Source organism: Clupea harengus, chromosome 10, assembly GCF_900700415.2.
Source record: "Clupea harengus chromosome 10, Ch_v2.0.2, whole genome shotgun sequence".
NCBI lineage: Eukaryota > Metazoa > Chordata > Actinopteri > Clupeiformes > Clupeidae > Clupea > Clupea harengus.
This window is the reverse complement of record NC_045161.1, coordinates 24,375,265-24,391,061: the sequence shown is the minus strand read 5'-3', so window position 1 is coordinate 24,391,061 and position 15,797 is coordinate 24,375,265. Positions and strand designations below refer to the sequence as shown.

The 15,797-nt window shown below is 44.2% G+C and overlaps 3 protein-coding genes across 6 annotated transcripts in view; 1 reads left to right on the top strand and 2 right to left on the bottom strand.

The window, feature by feature from the left end:
* LOC105895013 (gamma-aminobutyric acid type A receptor subunit gamma3) overlaps positions 1-5,556 on the bottom strand; it is a 104,370-nt gene extending 98,814 nt beyond the window's left edge. The window contains exon 1 of the mRNA XM_031574515.2: positions 319-5,556. Within this exon, the coding sequence (XP_031430375.1) occupies positions 319-407 (89 nt within the window). The 5' untranslated portion in view covers positions 408-5,556. The remainder of the gene's footprint in view (positions 1-318) is intronic.
* A 110-nt stretch (positions 5,557-5,666) lies between these two features.
* The window catches only part of gabra5 (gamma-aminobutyric acid type A receptor subunit alpha5), a 30,808-nt gene continuing 20,677 nt past the window's right edge, over positions 5,667-15,797 (bottom strand). For all 3 annotated transcript variants that reach the window (XM_031574513.2, XM_031574512.2, XM_031574514.2), the window contains 4 exons: positions 14,645-14,788; positions 10,612-10,764; positions 9,702-9,913; positions 5,667-6,659 (listed from right to left, as the gene is read on the bottom strand). In XM_031574513.2, coding sequence (XP_031430373.1) covers positions 6,357-6,659; positions 9,702-9,913; positions 10,612-10,764; positions 14,645-14,788 — 812 coding nt within the window. In that variant the 3' untranslated portion in view covers positions 5,667-6,356. The remainder of the gene's footprint in view (positions 6,660-9,701; positions 9,914-10,611; positions 10,765-14,644; positions 14,789-15,797) is intronic.
* gabrb3 (gamma-aminobutyric acid type A receptor subunit beta3) overlaps positions 11,643-15,797 on the top strand; it is a 70,313-nt gene continuing 66,158 nt past the window's right edge. For both annotated transcript variants that reach the window (XM_031574511.2, XM_031574509.1), the window contains exon 1: positions 11,643-12,212. In XM_031574511.2, the coding sequence (XP_031430371.1) occupies positions 12,118-12,212 (95 nt within the window). In that variant the 5' untranslated portion in view covers positions 11,643-12,117. The remainder of the gene's footprint in view (positions 12,213-15,797) is intronic.

Genomic DNA, 15,797 nt, shown 5'->3' with positions numbered 1-15,797 from the left:
AGGCTACTTTATCAGCACGCGCTTATGAGTAGCGCCTCGCCCGTCACTTCGTTTCTATTCTACAATCAATGTAAGGGGGTGTTGGATGTTCCCCTTCAAACATATGCTATGTTTAACAAAAAGTTAAATGACACGACAGAAAACTTTCTGGGATGAAGACAAAATGACATGTTACGTACAGACCCTCAATGTTTGTCTGTGTAGGTGCACAGCTGGTGGAATGAACATTTAATCGCACAGGTTTATGTCTTTATTTGTCATGTGAACACAACCCTCCTAAAACACAAAGGCAAGGTGAATAATCCGCACATCACTTACCATGCACGGAACACGGAGAGAAGTAAGAAGACGAGCAAAAATTGAGTAGACATATTGAAATGAGGAGAATGCCAGCTTGGATGAGACATTGGTGAAAAATGAAAGCGTAGAAAAGTGGTCCACTGCTACTCCTTTCTTCCAAGACCCTAACTACAAATGCGCAATTTACGCACTCAGTTGCCGATGTAGTGTAATCCTGTGAAGGGAATGTTGCATCCGCAGCAGAAAGAGTCTATCCCTTCCCTAAGTTCGCTCATGTCGATAATGAATGATCTCAGATAGTTGACGAACCCCTCCTGCTCCTTGAAGTTGCAATGCCTTCGATGGCACCCGTTCATCCACAGACATAGTGACTAAGTCCATTTACTCCCCTTTCGCACCCCAAAACGCGTTCGTTGGAAGCCCCCTTTCTCCAAAATGACGTCATATGCACTAGAAGAAGCTTTCTCATAGAATTCCATTAAACATGACATAAATCTAGGCGTTTTGATGCTTCACCTGTCAGTATTTGGAGGATTCGGGGAGTTGTGGATATATTTTACGCTGTGTCCACACCACTTGCAATGTGCTTGTTTGCGGGTTGAAAGCGTAATGTTCTTCGGAAAATACTGCGCAGATCATTTCCTTACACTTGAAGACAAATAGTATTAGGTTACGATATTTAAGGCGACAAAATGGTAAGCTGCGTGTCATTACAATGCATGAGATTTGTGTATATTGTAATAGGTAAGATGTTGAAATGTGTTTTGAACAGATGTGTGAATGCCGGGGTTTGTTTCCAGATGTCTCTCAGTAAGCTAATTAGGCTACTTGTCATTTAGTCGAGTAACGAATATGACACAGGCCATCCACAGGCATGCGCACTTATTTCATCGGAATCAATTGATCAGAGAGAACACCAGTAAGACGAGGCATTCTTCTGTATCATTTATACTTTGACGGTTTTACAATTATTTTGCTTTGTAAGGTGAATGGAAATAACGTTTTACTTGCATTTGGGTACTGTTTCAAGTGGAAAAAATGACATAATATAGGTCCATGTCGCTCGAGTATCTTTTCCAAAAGTTACACCCCTTTTCACAGTAGGCAACACCACTTCCGCTTTAACGGGGCTACTTTAAGGCCTACTTTAACAACCCCAGATATTTTACGACCACAAGTGAATTTCATCTGATCAACACATTTCTCGCAAAAGAGGTCGACTGTGGTGTAATCTGCAAGACCCAAACGTGTGGTTCATGCAGGCTGCCAAAACCACTACCTACAGTTGCCGAAATGTTTCCAATGGGTTAAGAAAACAGGTTAAACACAATCAATAGGTTTCAACGCAGAATTATACATCGAATGAAGCGAACTAGTTTTTTCATAGATTGGCTTGACCGCCATGACTGAATGTATGGTACAGTATCCTCTGGTGGTTGCTTACAGTAATGCAGAGAGAAAGAAAAATAAACATTAATAGAATAAGATAAGCGAAAGCCACCGGCCAAACATTATTATATTCAACAAAATAGGCCTCCCATCCCAAACTAATTTCGTCTGGAACAATACACATAATGATAAGGTGAGAACCTGATTATTGTGTTAATTAGGTGTGAGGTTGCCTGTAGGCTATCAATAAATCGACAGAAAAAAACAACAATCCAACAAATCTCTCATTTAATGAGTTGGCATTTGTTACTGTGGAAGACATCTATAAGATTTATCCCAACCAAACTTAAGTGTACTCGAGTTCTAAGACCACTGCATGACTCAGGATCAAAACTGTGAAACTGTTCAAAGACAATATCAAACAAAAATACTTTCTGTGAAAAAAATGCAGAGAAGAAGTGAATAAGACAAATGTTGGTATAAAGCAAGCATGTGTGAGTGGTTGTCTTCTGACATTTAGTCATCATAACTTGATTGTATGTTGAAATAGTTGCAACTCTATTCCACTTCATTCATCATAACTTATAGGACATAGAGGACATGATAAAGTTGGTTTGCTTTTTCTCTCTCCCATTGCAAATGGACATTCCATACCACAAAAGAAAAACAAATCTGCTGTTTTTAGAAGGAGTATGAATTGCACCAATCCTTTGTTCAAAGTCTTTTGTGACTCGTCCTGGCTACATGCTGCACACACACACACACACACACACACACACACACACACACACACACACACACACACACACACACACACTCAACTGGTGGCATGAGTGTAAGCTTACACTAGCATCAAGTGCGAGCACAGCGAACAGGAAAAGCAACTTAAGTGGAGCTAAATCCTGGGCAAACAGATGTGGTCCAGATGTTGCCACCACAGCGAGAAGCATGGGAATGGATGGAGCTCAGCTCAGACCTCTGCTTCTGCTGGGAACTCTGGCCAGAACATGTTTATGAGTGAGCATGTGTGTGTGGAAGAGCGTGTGTGAGAGAGAGAAAGAGAGAGAGAGAGAGTGTGTATGTGTGTGTCTGTGGTCTATAATCCCAAGAGCAATCAGGAGTATCCTTCTTCGGCCACGACCATGCAGACTGTTCCATTAGGAAAATATGATGCAAAGCTTCACACAACAATCTCTCTCTCTCTCTCTTGAGTCCAGCCTCAGCACCGTTAAATATAAGCATTCCGCTCAAATCTCATGCCCCACTGTCCAACTCAAGGGGGGTGAGAGAGATAGAGAGATAGAGCGAGAGGGAAAAAACAGCAAGTGGTGAGAGTCTCCCTTTGACACTAATACTTCCCATTCTTTCTCTCCATAAAGCTGAATGGATGGGGAGATTCCCTTCCAGTTGATCCAATTCATACCACAGGACTCATTCATCTTCCAGCACTTTTCATATCTCAGTGCTTCCATCTGCGCGGAAAAAAACACCCTGTAAATCCCATACTTGGACACAAGCGCTGCAAATTTGGGAGTATTCACTCAAACACACATACACACTGACAGAAACACACACACACGCACACACACTGACAGAAACACACACACACACACACACTGCACAGCAGGATTGGGAAATGGGAGTGTGAAAGATGAAAGCAGTTAGCACATAGCAGCTATCACCTCAGGTGGGCTCAAAAACAACAGAGCTTGGCCAGAAAGCATACCAGGCATGACTTTATTGCTTCAGACAGTTATTCTCAAAGGACGAATGTACATGGGTTTCCCAGAGATGTAACTGAAGGATGTGCCCTGTGACTTAAAGCACCACAGTGCACTCTTCAATTGACATCAGTAGTTCAAACGATGCTTCTGTCCTGTGTTCAGTGCATTAAAGAGGGGTTGTGGTGTTTTTCTATTGTCATCAGCACTATAGTATCTCCCTGTGTGAGTTAACATTTACAGGCACTCCATTTCCAAACCAAAATCCTACGACACAAGTTTTTTTTGCTCTGGCCATTTGAATTCCCTCGGAGTAGCACTAAAGGGACTTTATGTGACATAACAGAGGCAGCAGTGTGCTCAGAAACATCCCAGGGCAGTCCCACTGGCGCACAGGCCTACAGTACAGTATGGCACAAAGCCTCTGTTGAGATCATGATGTTAGGCCCCCGCCGCAGCTCCTTGTGGCCCTGATGGGGTTTTAGGTGAACTAGAAACACGGCAAAACAGAGAACAGTGAGCTCTAGAAGTCTAGAACGTGGAGAAAAGTGGACTGTAGAACTCTAGAAGTCTAGAACGTCAAGAAAAGTGGACTCCAGAACAGTTCTGGCCTAGCTGTGGTTTTTAAGAGAAAAAAAGTTGTTGATATTTGTGCTCAACAGCTAATCAAGTTACAGTCCTCCCTTCCGTGCTCCTGAAGCACGTGTGCTGATTGGCCGGGATGATTGTTTATGGCTCAGTCCAAGCCAGTGTTTGTTCCCCATTTACAGAGCCAGGACTGGCTACAAACACCAATGTTTTTTTTTTTTTTTCAAACACTGAACGGACAGCTAGAGGGCCATGAGGAACAATTCAAATTGAAAATAAAAAGTGTATGGGAGTAGATTCGTGGACTATACCTTTAATCTGGTGTGTATCTACTCCAGATCAGGGTAGGCAGCAAACATGGCCAATTAGACCCAACAGACTGTCTGCTCTGTAGATCACAGCACTGATAGATACAGTATGTGGAGTTGGTTTCTCTATTTGCCTTGGTCTTTTGAGCTTTTCTGAAGACGTCCTTGGAAATCACTGAAAGATACATTGTTTTAATTCCAAAGAGACAGAAAAAACCTGTTGTAGAAAAGCCACCACATGGTACCAGAAGGAGCCTCATAAATAAGTGAAGGAGTTTTTTCTTTAAGGCTTCTAATGGGTATCTGTCTCCACTCAGTGTAGGAGACAGGCCCCTGTTCACAACCACCCTGACCTCGGACCACACCACAATATAGCAAAAAAAGGAGAAACAAAATCCCCACCCCCCACCCCCCACCCCATCAAAACCGTAAAACTGTCATAAAATAGCAAGAAAGCAAGTAATGCCAATACAAATGAAAACACTACGGTACTTAAATACCTACAGTATAGTCACGCTTATCGCAAAATGAGTGAAAGCAGCAGTAGTACTGACATAAGAAAAAGAGGTTTCTAAAAAATCATCGAAGCTGCCAAAGCCTGAACTATTTCCATTGTAGCGTCTCAACAATCTGAGCTGAGCATTAGTTTGAGGTTTGCGTTGCTTGGCCTCGCCATTTACTGTTACGCAACCTCACTGGCTCACTCAATCCTTCCTCAATGGAGTCTCCCAATCCCCTAGCCAACTGACCCACCACACCTCACAAGCAGCGCACATACACTGTGATTAGGTTATATACAGTACAAATGATTTCAAGTCTGCCATCAGACTCGTGACTCTCACCCTGACCTCAAAGTACAGTATAACATTATTATTATTATTATTACATCACTACATTGTTTTTTTTTTGTTTTAAGTGAAATATCAGTGGCTGCTTCTGTGGTGTAAATACGTAAAGTCAGCCTTGTCAGTATCTCAAAATAGCTGAGTCACTGTACATGTCTGAGGGCAAACGGGGGAGCAGCCACACTGGCTTCGCAAAAGGACACCGCTGTCTGCAGTTTTCAGTGCACATGTGTGGAGTTTTCACTCTGAAGGCAACACAATTACAATGGCTATTTATCTGCTTGGAACAAACACCTGCAGTTCTCCATGATTCCAAGACCTTGCACCCATATGGAAAAAGTCTGTAAAATTCATATGTTCATTTTTATATACAGTAGTATATACGATAACAGTGTGTTAACACACAGAATTATGGCCCCTTTCATATACAGTAACATAGAATAAATATGTTTTATATATGATCTACCTTGCATGTTGAAGGGCATTATGCCATTTTAGTGTGAAATGTATATGCAAGCTCCTTACCACAGATTTATCATGCAAGTATTGTACATGACAAGTGTGATTCCTATATGTTTTTACAGACATTTTCCTTACGGGCAGCACCAGTAACCGCTGGCTCTGGGCTGGATGTGGCCCGAGTCCAGTCGGAAGTCGGCTACAGGCTTGATGCCCCCTTCATACAAAGCAAGAGAGAACGATAACAAGCAGTTAGCTGAGACCATATAGTAGAAAAGAGAGGTTTTTGCATAGCATTTGGCCGTGCTGGACGTTTAAACACTAACCTTGGTTTCAGGTGTAATGGGCAAAAATGTGGATGCCAAACGCTATGCAGTGACGTTTTAGTTTAGTTTAGTTTAGTTTAGTTGGCTTGAAAGTGGATGGAATCTTTCCATAAGAAAACTGACCGCCTTGTTGAGTACACTTGTTGAAAATCCTCTAAGGAATCCTAGTATAAGAGCAAATATATAGTAGAAAGTCAAGGCAGGTATCAGAACAGTATTCCCACAGAGCTTTGATCATGCAATGTATGAAAAGGAGAAAAAAATGGCAATAGAGGATAGCTCCATGTGACTGGAAAAAAAAGAGTACAGAGGACAGTGAATGAGTGCCTGCCGTCATATCACACAGAGGTCCAGTCAGTGGACAATACGGCTGTGAGGAAAACACAGAAGATAGGTAGTGATAGTTCCAGAGGCTTTTTTTTATGTAGGAGACACTGCCCCTTTGATCACCGGCTCCCTGTTAAGGTAGGTTGCCCAGTAGACCAGGTTGAACGTCCCGAAAAGAACAGGAAACACTATCCGGGACATCTTGTCAATCTTGCTGACGCTGTTGTAAGTCTTTTTAGGGTCGATGGCAGCCTTTGTCTCGCCGCTTTTCAGCTGCACGGCCGTGCTGTTGGAAATGGTCGCGATGGCCGTATCCTTGGTGATGTTTGGAGTGTAGTTTACGCCGGCCGAGCAGGCATTGTTGGGCTTCTTGGAGAGCGCCAAGGGATCCTTTCTCTGCAGAGAACAGATGAAAGGCGTTATTAAAACCCTGAACAATGAAGAACATAATAAGTCACAGCACTGAATGACAAAAAAAATCAAAGATAAAAGGGTAGGTAAAAACAGGACGAACACTCTGTGAATAGATGACTGAGATCATAGGTGAAAACAGGAGAAGGTCTCCGTGAAACCAGTGAATTCAGTTCTCTGTTCTTGAACAGAGGACCATGTCGAGCAAACAATATCTCAGGTGTGAAATTAGCTTTCCTTTCTTATTTCCTTTCCTATACATACAATGGCCCGCTGAAATGCACATAATTAAAAATGCTTCTCTTAAACCAACACAAAAGCGAAAAACACTAAAATATGGACACCCTCTCTTCTTCAGGGCCCCCTGCTGCAGCACTGACCCCACTGGAGAGCCTCTCTGACAGATGGCCCACAGGACCGACCTGGCTCTGCGCCCGGGCCCAACACAAGCCTCACGCCCTTCGCGTGGCTCGCCTATCGATTGTCCTCTATTTCAGTGTTTTAAGCTCATTCATTGTTTTATAATGAACTCTGCCAGAGTGGGTCACATGGGAAACCACTTACCAAAGTAAATATATAAATAAGCAATCCAAACACCTTCGAAGCCTAATGCTGTAATAGGACTAGGGTTGGGTACCGAGAACCGGTACCAATATGGAACCGGTTCCAATACAACCGGTACCTACCCGGACCGAAATGCAACGCAGATTTCGGTGCTTCATTTCGGTGCCTGAGCCAATTGAAAACGGTTGCTAGGCAGATTCCGCGGGGCACATGTAAAACTGCCCCAGCTCCCAATGTAAACTTTGTCCTGTGTCGCTCACGCTCATTGGTGTTTTCATAGCAACAGTCTTATGACAGTGAAGAGCATGCAGCATTTCACAGAGCAAGCACAAACAGAACTAGCCATCAACCTTTTAACAGAGAAAATACCGAAAGGTAAACGGTCAAAAGTGTGGCTGTATTTCGCACCAAAATATTCAAACATCGCGACGTGCAGCAAATGCAACAAAACAATTGCGTGAAAAGAGTGGAGAGAAGGCAAAGAGTCAACGGCAGTTCAGCAACCGAAGACTGAAAAATAAACGGAGATGACAGCTATACTTAACCTACGGTAGTCTCTTAAAGGGGCAGTACACATTTTCTCGTACTCAGTGTGTTCAAGTAACAAGATTAACTATAAACAAGCTAGAAAAGATAGGTATAAACAAATCATAAAATGGTGAAATTTCATGAAATAAATGCAAACAAAATAATACATTTTTGACTCCAAAGGCAAATATGCTCATATTTTTGCAAAAGAAGTTTGAAGCTGTTTTTTGTATTTATTTATATTTATTTAAGTATACTATAAACTGTTGTTTACAGTTAATATAATGTTCATAGTTTGAAGTTAAAAAGTTTGAAGCCAAGTGTTTTGTATGTATTTATATTTATAATATACTTTAAACAGTTAATATATTGTTCAATTTGAAGAAAAAAAATTGAAGCTGTAGTGTGTGTACAGAGTGTGTGTGTGTGTTTTGTATTTATTTAAGTATAGTCTAAACTTTTGTTAACAGTTCATATATTATTTAAGTTTTAAGTTAAAAGGTGTTTTGTATTTATTTATATATATAATCTACTTTAAACAGTTCATATATTTGGCAATAAAGCTTAAATGTCGTCAATCGTAAACATTTTTTTATTTTTTTATAAAAGTATCGGTTCCGGCACCGTTTAGGCACCGGTATCGTTTTAAAAGTATCGGTTATGTACCGGTATCGGATAAAAACCAAACGATACCCATCCCTAAATAGGACCCAGTCCCTTAAACCTCCACCACCCCCCACCCCTCCTACCCCACCGTACCTCATCCGCATAGGATTGTGGGGGGGGGGGGGGTCACCTTGATATTTAAAGGTCACTGCTATTGCCTGCTGTCTGTTTTCCTGTTAAGTGAATAAATAGATACTCTCTGAAGAAAACAATGATAGGCAGCCTTTTCCCCCCATCCCTGCTGGGTGACCTTTAGTGGAGGGACCAGAGCTGTCCACAACGAGACCATCCAGTCAGTGAAAAGCCTTAGAAAAACACTATGAATCAGACCCTAATGGTGATGTATGGGCAAATCAAAGTACAGTTAAAACATAATGGCAACTCTATGAAGTCTGACAATGGCTGACATTTAAGGAGTGTATTTTGAGCGTGGACTGCCGTACACAAAGTACCCAGACGACATTGATGTTTGCTTGACTGCCACTCTACAAACACACGCACAATGGAGAAAGCAAGAACAAGTGTCAGTCTTTTAAAGCTGTTGGTGACAAAGGAACCATATAATTATCTTAGCCGTTTGAATGGAACACAAACGTGTTATGTAACTTTAATGTGTAAAGCGGAGCATCGAAATGTTCTGGATCCAAGAAAAACAGGACGTGGTGCCATGTTATTTAAGTAGGACCTCCTTAGTTTGTCAGGCATTTTGTTTGATAGATAATTATAATTCTATCACAGTGATTTCTAAGAGTTTACTTGACAAGCCTTTAAGATATTCAAAAATATATTTTTGTGTGAGCAAGAGCCTTGTTTTTCATCACTGTAACTGTGTTTTGCCTTCTTAAATAAACTCAAAAATCACAGCGGTGTTTGATCATGTGGACTGAGCCAAAGCCTTAATGTACGAAGCGCCTGACGCAGACTCGCATTACATCATGCTGATCACCTGGCCTGATCAACGCCACTGGACAGTGGGGAAATGTTACAATAAAAGTTACAACTCCAGTTATAAAGTTATAAAAGTTACAACCCCAGCTGCTGAATTATTATGATTACTCAACAGAGGGGGTGGGGGGTGGGAGTAAACAGGGCAATTCACTATCTCAGCGCTCAGAGGAAAGGTGGTGGTTGAAATCCTGTGATGTACTGTTTCCTCAAACAGTACTTTCACCATAGGCTGCTGTGCCTACAGAGTCTAGTTCCTCAAACAGTACGCTCGCCTTAGGCTGCTATTTCTACAGAGTCTAGTTCCTCAAAGAGTACGCTCACCTTAGGCTGCTGAGCCTCCATAGCCTTCTTGCCATCCCATGCCCAGCTCCTCTTGGTGAAGTAGTTGACGGTGGCGAACTCGATGAGCGCGGAGAAGACGAAGGCGTAGCACACGGCGATGAACCAATCCATGGCGGTGGCGTAGGCCACTTTGGGCAGTGAGTTGCGGGCACTGATGCTGAGCGTGGTCATAGTCAGCACCGTTGTCACACCTGCAGAGAAGACGCGTCGGATTAACCAGAGGAATAAGAGAAATCCTCATTGCACTCACGCATTTAACATGGTGCTGAACCTGGCCTCAGGTTAAGAGAGATTTTAAGTCCCTGAGGGTATTTCTTCTCAGTGGCAAGACTTTTCAGCCAACTGACTCGCATAGAGACACGGACTGGAGACCAAGCGAGCCTATATCCATTAAGCAAGGGATCTCCCCAGCCTTTGGCTATCAGGGTGAAATTACCCCAGAATTTCTCTCATATGGACTGAATGAGCTGTAGACCCAGGAGCGTTTCCTGCAGACTGGCCTCAGTCCTAGCCTGTCCTCCCCAATAGCCACAGGCACAGATCAGCTCTTTATTTTGTTCATCTATTTTTCAGTCGATTCTCATCTCCATTTTGATAAGTAATATTGACGCATTAAGCGCAGTAATAATTGACGGGATGAAACGATGGAAAGCTGCGCACACACACACACACACACACGCACACACACACACACGCACACACACACACACACACACACTCACACACACACACACAAACACACGCACACACACACATTCACACTCACACACACACACACACACTGGTCTCACTCTCACCAGCCAGAGCAGCCCTCGACATGCCAGCACAGAAACACATGTCTTTTATTCTCAGACTTAGCGGGTTTATTTGCTGCCAAGCTGGCACTGACCAAAGACGGTCCTGGCGGGCACGGACTCTCGGTTCAGCCAGAAGGACACCTGGGACAGGATGACGGTCATGAAGCAAGGCATGTAGGTCTGGATCACGAAGTAGCCAATCTTCCGCTTCAGGTAGAAATGAGCCATCATCACTGTGTATTGACCTACAGAAGAGGAGAAGGACCAAACAGAGCCAAGGAGAGACATAAGGAAAAAGAGAAGATTAACAGAGATGATTCAGGATGGATTCAACTCATATATGCAGATGATGGCCTGTAAACCGGCATCCACAGCATAAATCTACTTAAGTAATAATACAAATGTATGGAATATGGAAGAAAAGCTGGTAATGGGAAGTGGTCATCTTATCAGCGCCAACTAGTGGCCAGCTGGAGAAATGGTCTTGGCCAGATAGAGGCAGCACTGTTCAAGTTTGAAGGGGCAGCTATACATCAGCATCACATGACACAAATGACATTGCAATGACTATCACTACACACATTGCAGACTCCTGTTTGTTTAGTCCTGTCTTCATCTTTTCCAAATGATTCTTTCCACCCAACTTAAATGTGTACATGAGCACTTAATAGTAGTAATCATTTGCAATCACACTGTACATTACATTGTTAGGACATTTCAATAAGATAAGATGTTGAGACTTTTTTAATGAAGCAAGTCTGGAGAAGCGAAAATGACTGCTCTCCAAAAAGCACATATTTGTTTGTGGCTTGATAAATGGATTCAGTTAGTAGCAAGACTCTTAGTGTGTAGTGTGACAGTGAGAGGTGAATCATTAATGGGAATTAAAGTCAAGACAGTCAGTCAGAGAGTGAAAAAAACATAATATATCATGTTAACCAGGAGAAGCTTTAAAAAAATCCATCGGAGCCACAGAGTCTGATAAACTATGGAAAATCCACTGACTGCTGCTTTCTCTTGGCAAAATCGGATTTTTCTGTCCGGCTAATCCCTTGTCACAATCTGCATCCTGCAGCTCTCTCTCTCTCTCTCTCTCTCTCTCTCTCTTTCTCTCTCTCTCTGTCTCTCGCTCACTCACTCACTCACACACGCTCCAATCCCACTCATTCAGACCAGGCCAACAACGCTCAGGAGACACACACCGTCTTTGCTGGTAGCGAGGGGAAAAAGAAAGACAGCAAAAAACCAACACATTCACAGGAGAGCACTGAAAACACCAACAAACAAACAAACAAAGCAACATCATCCCGGGACTTCTTGCAACCCCTTTGGAGCTGGATCACTGAGTGAATGAGGCGACCAGGACCAGAGGGGAGGGAGTCGGGGAAAAGTTTGGACGGATACGCCACCCAGTACACACCGGCGGGGCCCAGTGGGGTGAACATGCCCACAGAGAGACTGGCATCGCCCCTCTGTGCCCTCACCCGTCGCCCTGCCCTCTCATGAGGGGTCTCCAGCGCCCGGGGGCGCCCCGCTTCACGAAGGCTGCCTTGGACGCACGGCCCTGGGTGGGACAGGTCTGAGAGCCGGCCGCCAACATGCAACTCTGGTGGATTTTACTGCTCGGCTTCTGGAGCGTGTATGGCGAGCTGCCCTTCATCGCGGACAACAATGCCGCCATGCTGGTCGACTGGTGAGTAACTTGGTGGAGTCTGTGTGGGCATGCTTTGTGTTTGTGCCGGGAGAAAGAACCACTTCTCCAAAGTCTGTAGTAGTGAAGACACTAGGTGCCCAATGAGTTAACATGCTACGTTAACCTCCAAAGTGTGACGAGGCCAGCTGTCATTTTCAGTTCAGCAAACTTGTTCATCAAAAACTGCAACAATTTCTGTAGGCTCTCCTGAATAGGCTATGTCTTTGTATTGGCTCGTGTCTCTGTCATGTCAGTTTAGCTGTGACTTCTGCCTCCTGTAGTAGCCCTTACGGAACTATTCCTGACTGAGCAAAGAGGCTTTGCTCGTCAGTTTAGGCCAGCTAATTACGGCTCTCCACTCGCAGTCTCTACTATATCTGTGCGAACCTGCGTTGGCAGAGGTACGCTGTAATGACACAAGGCTAACTGAGGTACGGCTTGGCCGGCGTTTGTGCTCTCCGTCACCAGGCTATGTAGAGCGTCTTGGCCTCAGAGTGCTCTCTCACCGCAGGAATCCCCCACACGTGATGCCCTGGCTCTCTCTCGCATTCTCTCTTTTACATCCATACGGTGCATTATTATTTAATGAGAAGCTGCATAGCACAGATTTCCCTAGGACTCTCTCTCTCTCTCTCTCTGTCTCACACACTCTCTTTCTTTCTAGGCTACCCCCTTTTTTCATGGCTTTTAGAGAGAATGTGATGGAAAGAGTGAGCACAAGAGAGAGATAATGAGAGACAGATAGGGTGAAAGAGAGCAAAAGAGAATGAGTGAAAGAGGGAGACGCAGAGAGAATACAAGAGAGAGAGAGAGAGAATAAGACAGACAGAGAGATGGAGAGAGAGAATAATACAGACAGAGTGATGGAGAGAGAGAATAAGACAGACAGAGAGATGGAGGAATAGATGGAGAGAGAATAAGACAGACAGAGAGATGGAGGAATAGATGGAGAGAGAATAAGACAGACAGAGATGGAGGAATAGATGGAGAGAGAATAAGACAGACAGAGATGGAGGGAGAGATTGAGAGAGAATAAGACAGACAGAGAGATGGAGGGAGAGATGGAGAGAGAGAATACGATAGACAGAGAGATGGAGGGAGCGATGGAGAGAGGCATAAAGATATTTCTACTTCTCGTTTGTCTAGCATGCATTCCTTTGGCTGTGAGACCTGATGGCTAGCATTAGCTAAGTGGCCCTAGAGCTCCCCTAGGGGAGGGGTCTTGCTGGGCTGGCTGGCCAGGCTTATGAGGTTGTTATGAACTCGCACCCAAAAACCCAGCTTAACACGACTTGAACGCACCTGCTCCCCTGTCAGGCTTATAGGGCACTAGAGCAGCATAAGTGGCAGCCATTTAGGCCTCAGACACTATGTCTTTGCTCCAATACTGAGAGGCTGGGGGCAGCGTAGTATGGAAGTATTCCCATATATGTTCATGGCCGGAAAAGGGAAAGCCCACAACCTCCAATCAACCTTACTGGCATACTGGAGTTTATTACTCTACCTCTTTACATAACCAAATTAAGCCGATGCTGCTCAAACCACACACACACACACACACACACACACACACACACACACACACACACACACACACACACACACACACACACACACAGTATTCCTCCCCCATGTCACTCTGACTCGCTCAGCCAATCCAGGCTCTGTGACGTCTCATAGTAAAAGCACAACCGATGGGCCGGCTCTGGGATTAACCCTGCCGACTCAGGGGCTCAGGAGGGGATAAGTGTTTTTTTTCTCCTCTCCTCTCCTCTCCTCTTCTCCTCCATCTCCACCTCCTCCTCCCCTCTTCCCACTGTGGTCCTAGAGACAGCTGGCAGTGTGTGGGGGGTGTTCTCAAATCCCACCCCCCTCTTTCTCTTTCTACACACACACACACACACACACACACACACACACACACACACACAAACACAAACGATTAATTTGCCATCTCTGTCCGGCTTGAGCTGAAAATGATTTACTTCTCACACCAGCTCTTAGTGACACACAAACACAAACAAGCGGTGACTGCTTAAGGAAAAAAAAAACAACAACAGCATAACACAAGACACTAGTCATGCAAACGCCTTCATGCAAACAAAACAAACAACAACAAAAAAACAATCAGAATGATTCTAAACCCAATCGGAAAATGACCAGGAAGTGTGAGAAGAACAACAGGAAATTACTTTGGCCTAAAAAAAATAGCCGTGGCCCAGTGTGTGATTTTGGCGCCGGCAGCAGGTGGAGTGGTAGTCAGGTGCGAGGGGTAAAGCAAACATATTGCCGCTAATGCTGATCTGGCTTGCCGGCTCTCTGAGACAGACCAGGGGAATTTTCACAGGGGTCAGACCTTGGCATCCTGCAGCTGTGCTGTGCCCGTCCCTCGCCCATGCCCATGCCCATGCCCGCGCCCGCGCCCGCTTTACCTCGGCTGGTGGAGATGTCCTCAGTGCCAGCCGTCTGTCCGATCAGATGGTACTGGTTGAGCCGCGAGCCGTCCTCTGCCACCACCACAGATGAGGCAGCACCGCTCGTCCATGAGTAGACCACTTCTGACACCGGGTAGGCATCTAGGGGGGGTGGGGGGGGAACACAACAGTTCAGTTGAGTTAATTTGAAAGCCAGACAGCTCAGTAATACATGCGATACACACAAAGTAGATCAATGTAGGTCAGTTGTCAGGGAAACATACACTGAAAACAAAGGAGAACCGTGCATGAAGCAGCTTGCTTACTCCATGTTGTGCTTGGATGATATTTTCTGGGGGAGCTACTAAATTGGGAAAGTGGTTGAATGAGAGCAGAGACACGCGGGTGGGGGTGGGTATGGGGTTGGGGGTGGGGGTGGGGGTTGTATCACTCAGAGAGACCTGTATTTAAAGCGCTGACTGAGCGCACGGCTAACGCCGCCAAGCTGGGCATTAAGAGCAATCAATTTTAGCAGATTGGATGGTACCTGCGTTGCATAACGATTTCAGGGTCAGAGGTGAAACAGGTAATGAATAAGAGCTATTTCTGACAATATCCCACTCCAGTGCACCCCTAAAAAGAACTAAATATATATATATATATTCTATTTTCTCCCATGTGAAATCTATTTTTATCTTTGACATTTAAGCAAGGTTGTTTTAATCAGAACACTGACTAAATCAGATGACTAAATTCCGCACTCATTCATTGACAGCACTGTTTATCCATTGTTTTTTCCCAAGAGGTTGTCTGTCAACAGGATTCAAAAGTGTGACCTTTGTCATGGAGGTAAAATGCTCCATGCCTTCCTCCCAGGATAACTTATGACCTTTAAGGCTTTCATCCTACCTAATTCATTTCCTATCCTGAATCGGTCACCCAGGCAAGAGAGATGAACACCATGTACACTTCATTCCTAAATCCTATAGCCCTTTCACCTCATCCCCTAAAACTTACAGCCCTTTCAAAACCACAGATAATGAATAACTATAGCCTATGGACCACACTTTCTATTTAAAATCTGTCACAGAGGCAGGCTGTCACAGACACCAGTCTTAAACAACCCACAAACTCTTAAACCCTTTGTAAGCACATATAGACAAATAGTATG